The sequence below is a fragment of the Xiphophorus couchianus genome, chromosome 6, assembly GCF_001444195.1.
Source record: "Xiphophorus couchianus chromosome 6, X_couchianus-1.0, whole genome shotgun sequence".
Taxonomy (NCBI): domain Eukaryota; kingdom Metazoa; phylum Chordata; class Actinopteri; order Cyprinodontiformes; family Poeciliidae; genus Xiphophorus; species Xiphophorus couchianus.
Window position 1 is genome coordinate 11,245,523 of NC_040233.1, and position 8,381 is coordinate 11,253,903.

Sequence of the window (8,381 nt, forward strand, 5' to 3'; positions counted from 1 at the left end):
TGAACCGCTTTGTTCTGCTCTTTGCAAAACCAGACATTCTCCTTGTCACACTGAGACGCCATCGTCATCCGAACCTAAACCCTGACATATACCTTGCTCACATCTGGCCTCTTGGAAAGATTTTGTGAAGACAGATGTCTGATCCAAATAATTTCAAGTAAGGATGAATCAATCATTTTCCAGAATGTTGGACACAGGATAAAATTAAACATTGATTTGGGTGGACATGATTCTTTAACGAGCAGAGTGTGCAGAAATAGTCAGCCAAATATGTTCAACTGATCAGTAGTACTTTAATTACTTCTGACTTTTACAACATGCCTCTCACAATGCATCTCCACTGTATGGTTTGTGTTATTTGTTCAGTACAGTAGAAACCGTTTTACAATATGGTGCCACCTCTCTGCTACAGTTTGACATTAGAAACTAATTAGAAACCTATTCTAATGAACTGGCTCAACCACATAGCCACACTGAAGACCAAGCCTAAATTTGACTTAGTGACTCATGTTCAAGTAGAAATGTGTAAAGCGTCATGGTGTTGTGGTTTGAAGCGAAAAGCGAGACTCTATGAAAGGTGATAAGGAGGTGTTCTGTGTCAAAACTAACACATAATGGTTTTCTGTGAAAGTCAGTGTGCGAATCATGCTGTTGAGTCTGCCCTTGCGTGTTTGCTGGGCTTGACAATGTGCGTCTCATTTCCATTTGTGGTTGATGTAGCATGAGGGTATGAGAGTGTGCATTGATTGTAATTTCCTGCAATGCTGCGTTCCACTCTCTTGGTTTTTAAGGAGACTAATTCCTATCTCCTATGCTGTCAGCCAACCAGCGGCCTTGGCTTCAATCCTTGACAACAGCTAATGAATAAAAGAAGAAGGAATACTCGACCTGGCATTCCTCCTGCAACAAATAGGTTGCCGGAGGGATGCTGACATTTGGTGGATTGCAGTTCCTGTGCATGCTTTAGATGCTCTTCATGTTTTAATGTAGATACCTGTTCAAATATCTTTTGACTTGCATCTTTGGATGTATCTTTATGTGTGCATTTTGGGTGAGAAATTGCCAGGAAAAGACGATGTTGACATGGACTTGACTTGGCCAAAATCAAAAAGTGCAGACCTGTGCACTGATCTGGTGCAATCCCAAGTCAAATGTAGAAGAATCCCTCCTGATCTTTGAACACAACCTCTTTTCAGAGTACGTCCAGACAGCATATACATATTTTCCCATATTTAGCATCCCTCAGTGTATGATAGATGCTAACTAGAAATTATGCTCCATTCCCAAGTGGGGTCCCAAGATATACAGTTGTTACAAAGAATTATGTGCTCTGCCAAGGAGAGGATGGATTAAAGAGCAGGCCACAAAGAAAAATGAGGCGGATGAGTGGGATGAAAGTGGTTGTAAAAATCAGCAAAGATGGATAAACAGGGTTCAAAAAGATTGATGAGGTTAATGGCTGAGATGACAAGATGTCCAAAATCTTACTGGTTTTAAACAATACATACCTGCACGTCATCAGCCTGAAACATGAAGCAGGTTAGAGCAAACAATATAATCTAAAGTAAAACAGGAAAAAGCATATTGGTCCAATTTACAAACTTAACTTAATGAGATGTCAAATGTAGTATTGCATATAGAGTATTGCTCAAGACGTGTCCGAAAATAAAATAGTTAAATTAAGTTTGTATCAGTTATAAGTAAGTTTGCCAAATGATTAATGTCAATAGTCTTTCTCCGGAGCCTAAATTAACACATTAACTGCATAAATGTGCAATCTTAGAAGAAAAACATTGCAAAGCGAACTTGTAATGATAAACCTCACTATACAAACCGGTTTCGTTGTGAATAGTTTTTATTATGGGGGAACTTTGAGGTAATTCATGACCAACCATAGTTTCAGGTTGACTCAAGTTTTCCTTTCTGATTCACAGAAAGTAGGTTTGCGGTGGGTTTTAACAGAGCAACTGAAGGTCTTTAAAGACCCTCCTCCATGACCCCCCATAATTTCCTTTTTGAGAATTGTTCCCATTTGTGATGGGTAAAATAATAATGTCCAACTTCAGTTTTTACGAATACCCATTGACCATTTGGTTAAAGTGTTTTGGCTTATTTTTATCTAAACATCTGCAGTCTGTCGTTTCCGGCTTGCATGCACATTCACTTTCAATACTACATACATATTCTCTCTACTGTGTCTGCAAATGCTTTTTAACAACTTTCTGTCTTGTCCTTGTGCTCTCCTAAAAATACATCTTCAATTTCTGAAAGGCCATGCACAAATCCAATGATTTCACTTTTTATGAAAGTGAACCATAAAACGTCACAATGCAAGTGATTGTCCACCGTCAGTGCATACTGGGAGGAGTGAATTCTGCAAGTCAGGCACTTGAAACAATCTATTTGGTTTTCTTGGACTTTTCAAACTTTTTGAAGCAATTTCGCAAGTAAACTAAATTTGATTGCGTTGGGTGATAACTAGGATAGGTGTGAATATATTTGTGCTTGGAGTGAATTAACTTCTTTCTTTTTTGTAAAGTCCCTTGAGATGATGTAAATAAATTGAATTGAGCTGAAAGGAACTGAAAACTTTTTATGTTGAAATAAAACTTCAGAATATTTCGATATAATTCTGTCAACAACTGAAATCATCAGTCTCAGAAAACTTTGCTCTTCAGTACAATATGCAGAACTATAAAAAAAAAAAAAAGATGAGCTAAAATGACTACTAGAACTAAACATAGCTGGGCCAATTTTACTTTTCTGACAGAATAAAATATGTACACATCTATTTTGTCTAGGTGAGGAAGTCCACTGTGTGAGTTCAGATGAGGCCATCTCTTTGTCTAGTGAAAAGATAAAACAGGATCTTACTGATAGTAAGGTATTTTAAAAATAACAGGCTAATATTGAAGTTAAGCAAATAAAAACTAGATTATTTATTAGGCAAAAGAGCAACAAAATATTTCAAAGTGTGGGTTGTGTTTGGTGTAGTGTGGGCAGTACGGTGGTAAATGGACTGATTCACATCTTTGACGTGTGAAAGGTCAACTCGTTGTTTCCTCTACCCACCATGTGGCTGCTGTGACAATCCTCTTTAGTAGCGGGGGAACAGTTTAGGTGGGAGGGAGAGGGGCTTGTAGTACAGTACATAAAGGGCTGAGATCAAAACTCAAAGTTTCAGAAGAGTGAAAGCACGCTGCTTCTTGTCTGCTGCCTGACCAAGACTTGCCAGATTCTTCGCTCTTGTATACATTTCGGTATATGGGGAGATTGTTTATTAGAAACGGTGCTCACTGAAAGGCTTGAGATCGACTCATTTAAGGGCAAAGAGTTATCCTGAAGATGCAGTCCAGCTTGATCTTAACCTCTTTTTTCTGTTTCACAACATGGATAAACTTGGTTCAAGCAAGTAAGTACAAAAAATATCAAAACAGATATTGATTAAGTGGTTTGAATATAGTAATAGTTAAATTATCTGTCTCTCTCTTTCTTTCTTTTTTTGTATGTTTTTAGTCAATGGATCTCCTAATGATTGTCCATGTACTGCGGTCTCCAAAATAAGAATCCATCATTCTAATATTGAGAATTACGCCAATCAGACGGCAGGCACCTGTCTCTATAGTGCAGTTGCGTAAGTAGTCTATATTCTTACTGCATCTTGATCAATTACATCTGATATCATTGCAATTTATTATTATTACATAAGGTTTTTCAGAGAATGTAGTTTTTTATCTTTGCAATTTGTTTTAATGCACTACAGCATTTCATTAGATCTCCCAATTATTAAAAAAACCTAGCAGTAACAATTGTAACAAAAATATTATAAAATAGTCATATGTAGCCCTGCACTGAAAAAGAAAAACAATAATAAAGCAGAATAATAATAACTTAAACAACTGACAATACATTTCAGGTTTCGTATGGTGAAAGGAAAGACAATTTGCTCCAATCCCAATGATGAATGGGCAAAACATGTCATCCGGCAGCTGGAGAAAAGACGGAATGAAAAAATATCAACACGAGGAAAACCACCACAGTCGACAAGGATGTCGACTGTGGGGAGGTGGGGATCAACCTCCACATCCCCACCATTGTCAGGACCAACGTCAACATCAAGCCCCGCATCATTATTAGGATCCGAACCAACATCAGAGCTAACATTAGCACCATCAACCAAAACATCAACCTCCTCAACAGCACCAACCTCAATACCATCATCAACAACTTTAACTTCAGTATCTACCCAGTCAACTCCAAATCCAAGATCAGCATCAACATCATTATCAAACACCATTGCTGGTACCTCTGGTACCACCTCAGCAAACGATCGTATACCATCAACATCCGTGAAAACAAGAAAAGCATCCAGACGAAGACATCAAAGAACCAAGAAACAACCAAAACGGAGAAATATGAAGAAATGGCAGAGAAAATATACAAGGAAATCAAAGTGACTGCTGTCAGCAAAGATTCTTTTAAGAAATATAACATGCAATACTTAAATATTGTGGCTTTCAGTGCTTTGCAACTCATGAACGCGTACAACAAACTGAGGATGAACAGTGGCTATATTTGCATATTTAATATTTCCTATGTGCATATTTTGTTAGCATTTTTTTCCTTCACAACTATCTAACATCTAAAGATTGTCTTTCAACTCCTCCAGTGTCCTGACCAGCTTGAATATCAAATCGTTAATGTAGCACAACAAAATAATTGTGATTATATTGTACAATTATATCTGTACTACATGCAGGTAAAGATGATTATTTTTTTATGTAATTTTATATGTAAAGCAAAAATAAAATATATATTTTAATTGTTCTAATTTATAAATAGATAATTGAACAAGCACATTGTTGCTGTGAATACATGATCCTAATAATAATTAATTTAATAAGATTTCTTTATTATTTTCTTATGAACACAATCAGTTTAAATAGTAGTTTTGATTTTCCAGATTGTGTCTTGGTGTGTTTGCATGTGCAGAAACAAAAGCAGGTCAGATATACAGCTGATAAGAAAGACAGCAGTAAGGTTGTAAATAAATGCCAATGTAAGAAATGCAGATTTTGTGAAGACTAAAGAAGAAAGATGGAGCACAACCTTGAATAACTTTGGTTAGAAAAATGTCTGTAGTATACAAAATTATAACAGCAGTTTAAATAAGTGAATGCCCACCGTCATCCATTTTGTGATCCATGCCATCAATGTCATCTCTCCTGTTTTGTTCACAAAAGGACCATGACAACAACAATGTGAGCTCACTTGTTTAATCATAAAAAAGAGAAGATGACCTAATGTATCAATTAGAACCATATTTTTTGTAAGGTACATGCAAATGAACAGACTGTGACAAAGATGTTAAAAAAATTTTAATGGGCCCTGGAAAAATGTTAAAACGGCAGCTTTATGTTTCGGTGTTTACATATGAGACGACAAATGCGATGCTGCATCCTGTGTTTCAGGACACACAATTTTTCTTATCGTTTCGCAAATTTTGCGCTTTCATCTCCATGTTGACTTAGCTTCAGAAAGGGAGTTTTGTAGGTCATGGTTTTATGTAGAGTGTACTCCAGTTGACAATAAGTATACCAAAAATTGTTCAAGTCAAACAATTTAGCTAAATGACTACACAGCAGGGTCAAGGAGGATGAGTGGAAGGGGCCAAAATGATGGGTGACAACAGAAAAACAAAAAAAACTCCAGAGATTCTCACTTTTTATAAAGGGAAAACAAACATAAAAAACTTTTTGTTGGAATAATATTTCATAACATTTGGATATAATTTTGTAAACTGCTTACATCATAAAACACAGTGTAAGAGAACCTTCTATTTTGATGTAGTATAGTTTGCAAAAACCCTGACAAAGAACTGATCGAACAACCCATATCTGGGTCAATTGTATTTTGACTGACAGACTTAAATTACATGAACACATGTACTTTATTAACTGAGAAAGTTTACTGTATGAGTTCAGGTGAGCTCTCTTTGCCTGGTGAGAAGATAGAATGTACATTTTTAGTAAAAGAATGTAAAAGAAAAAGACCTAAAAAAAATGTGACATGGAGTAAATAAAGGCTAGATGGTTTTGTGCATAAGGGAAACAGGATGATTCAAAAAGTGTGTGAATTAAAAATATGAAGCAAATCAAAATTTTCAGAGTGAGTGTGGTGGAAAATTATGATAATTTGTGTATATAATGTGTGTATATATAGAAATGTTTAGGCTCAAATTTAGTGCAGTGTGGGCAGGACGGTGGTAAATGGAATGATTCACATCAAGGTGAACTCGCTGTTTCCTCTCCCCCGCCGTGCGGCTGCTGTAGCAATTCTTTCTGATCGTGGGGGAAACAAAACATTTACGTAGGAGGGAGAGGGGCTTGTCGTATAAGAAGAGCCGACATCAAAACTCAATGTTTCAGAAGAGTGAAAGCACGCTGCTGCTTGAAAGACGAACACCACGTGTCTGTCGTTTGAACAAGACTTATTGGATCATCTGCCCTTGTATACATTTCGGCGGGGAGATTGTTTATTGATAAACTGAGTCGAAAGACTCGACAGCTACACATTTAAGGGCAAAGATTTATCCTGAGGATGCAGTTCAGCTTGATTTTAACCTCTCTTTTATGTTTCACAACACGGATGAGCATGGTCCCAGCAAGTGAGTACAAAAGATATCTAAAAGTCATTGATTAAGTGGTTTGAATATTGATACTTACAATACGTCTCTGTGGTTTACATTTTTAGTCGACTGTCCTTGTACCACGGTCTCCAACATGAGAGTCCATCTTTCTAAAATTAAGGAATACACCATTCAGGAGGACGGCAACTGTCTCTTTAGTGCAATTGTGTGAGTAGTCTATATTTTTTCACTGTTCTTCACTGTCAGTTACATCTGATCTCATTGCAACAGCTCTGTTCATTTGTGCAAATCACTCCTTTCTCAAATTTTTATTTCTGGTGTGCAGGAGATTTATTTTTACCTTTCTTTGGTTCTTGATGCACTACAGTACTTTTTATTTAATCTCACATTCATTGCAGTAACAAAAATTTTGCAAATCAGGCTAAAAGATCTATTATTATCAGAGTAACCTTGCATTAATAATGAGAAACAATGATACAACTGAATAATAATGATTTTAACTAAAAATCATTTTCAGGTTTCAGACAGTGAGCAGAAAGACCATTTGCTCCAACCCCAAAGATGACTGGGCAAACCGTGTTATTCTGCAGCTGAAGAAAAGACAGAATCAAAAAATAACAACAGACTCATCATCAGGATCAGAATCACCATCAGCCCCATCATCAGCACAAGGATCAGAACAAACAGAAACACCAGCATTAGCACCAGGATCAGAGCTACCATCTGCACCAGCATTAGTACCATCAATGTCACCAAGATCAGAACAAACAGCACCAGCATCAGCACCAGCATTAGTACTGGAATCAGAGCCACCATCAACACCATCAATAGCACCAGAATCAGAACCACCATCAACACCAGCAATATCACCAGGATCAGAACAAACAACAGTACCAATATCAGCATTAGTACCATCAATGTCATCAATGTCACCAGCATCAAATCCAACATCAGCACCAGCATCAGCACTGGAATCAGAATCACCATCAACACCATTAGCTTCACCAGAATCAGAACCACCATCAACACCAGCAACTTCACCAGCATCAGAACCAGCAACAGTGCCATCAGCACCATCAACAGAACTAGGATCAGAACCACCATCAACACGATCAGCAACACCATCAGGCCCAGCAACATTATCAGGATCAGAACCAACATCAGAACTAACATCAGCATCATCAACCAAAACATCAACCTCTTCAAAAGCACCATCATCAACAACTTTAAACCCAATATCTGCAAAATCCACTCCAAATCCAACATCAGCACCAAACACCACTTCTGGTTCCAGGTCAGCACTCCACCATATTCTAGCAACGTCCTTGACAACAAGAAGAGCATCAACTCAAAGACATTTAACACTAAGGAAATGACAAAACAAGGAAATGAAGAACTGGCAGAGAAGATGTACATAGAAATCTAAGTGGCCGCTGTCAGCAAAGTTACTTCAAAGACGTGTGGCATGCAATATTTAAATACAGTGGCTTTCAACGCATTGCACCTCATGAACACATAAAATAAATTCAGAATGAAGGGTTGCAATATATGTGTGTTTGATATTTCTATGTTTCTTGTTTGTAATTTTTATTCCTCATTTATTCAACGCCAAAAGATTGTCTTGTAACACCTCCTGTGGATCAAAGCTTTAATAATTTTAAAGTTATGCTTGATTTCTCTACTGTGTGCATGTGAAGATGAATGACTATTTATAATTTGTATGTAATGCAAA

At 37.1% G+C, this 8,381-nt stretch overlaps 1 protein-coding gene across 2 annotated transcripts; it reads left to right on the forward strand.

Moving 5' to 3' along the window:
• Window positions 1–6,030: 6,030 nt before the first annotated feature.
• Window positions 6,031–8,038, forward strand: LOC114145891 (putative protein TPRXL). 2 transcript variants are annotated; one of them, XM_028019546.1, is made up of 4 exons: window positions 6,031–6,667; window positions 6,754–6,856; window positions 7,167–7,417; window positions 7,475–8,038. In XM_028019546.1, exons 1-4 carry the CDS (start codon window positions 6,601–6,603, stop codon window positions 8,023–8,025), a joined length of 972 nt encoding a protein of 323 aa, XP_027875347.1. In that variant the 5' UTR covers window positions 6,031–6,600; the 3' UTR covers window positions 8,026–8,038. The 2 variants fall into 2 exon arrangements, with proteins under 2 accessions (XP_027875347.1, XP_027875346.1); XM_028019545.1 differs by having other exon boundaries at window positions 6,220–6,667; window positions 7,167–8,038.
• Window positions 8,039–8,381: the final 343 nt, after the last annotated feature.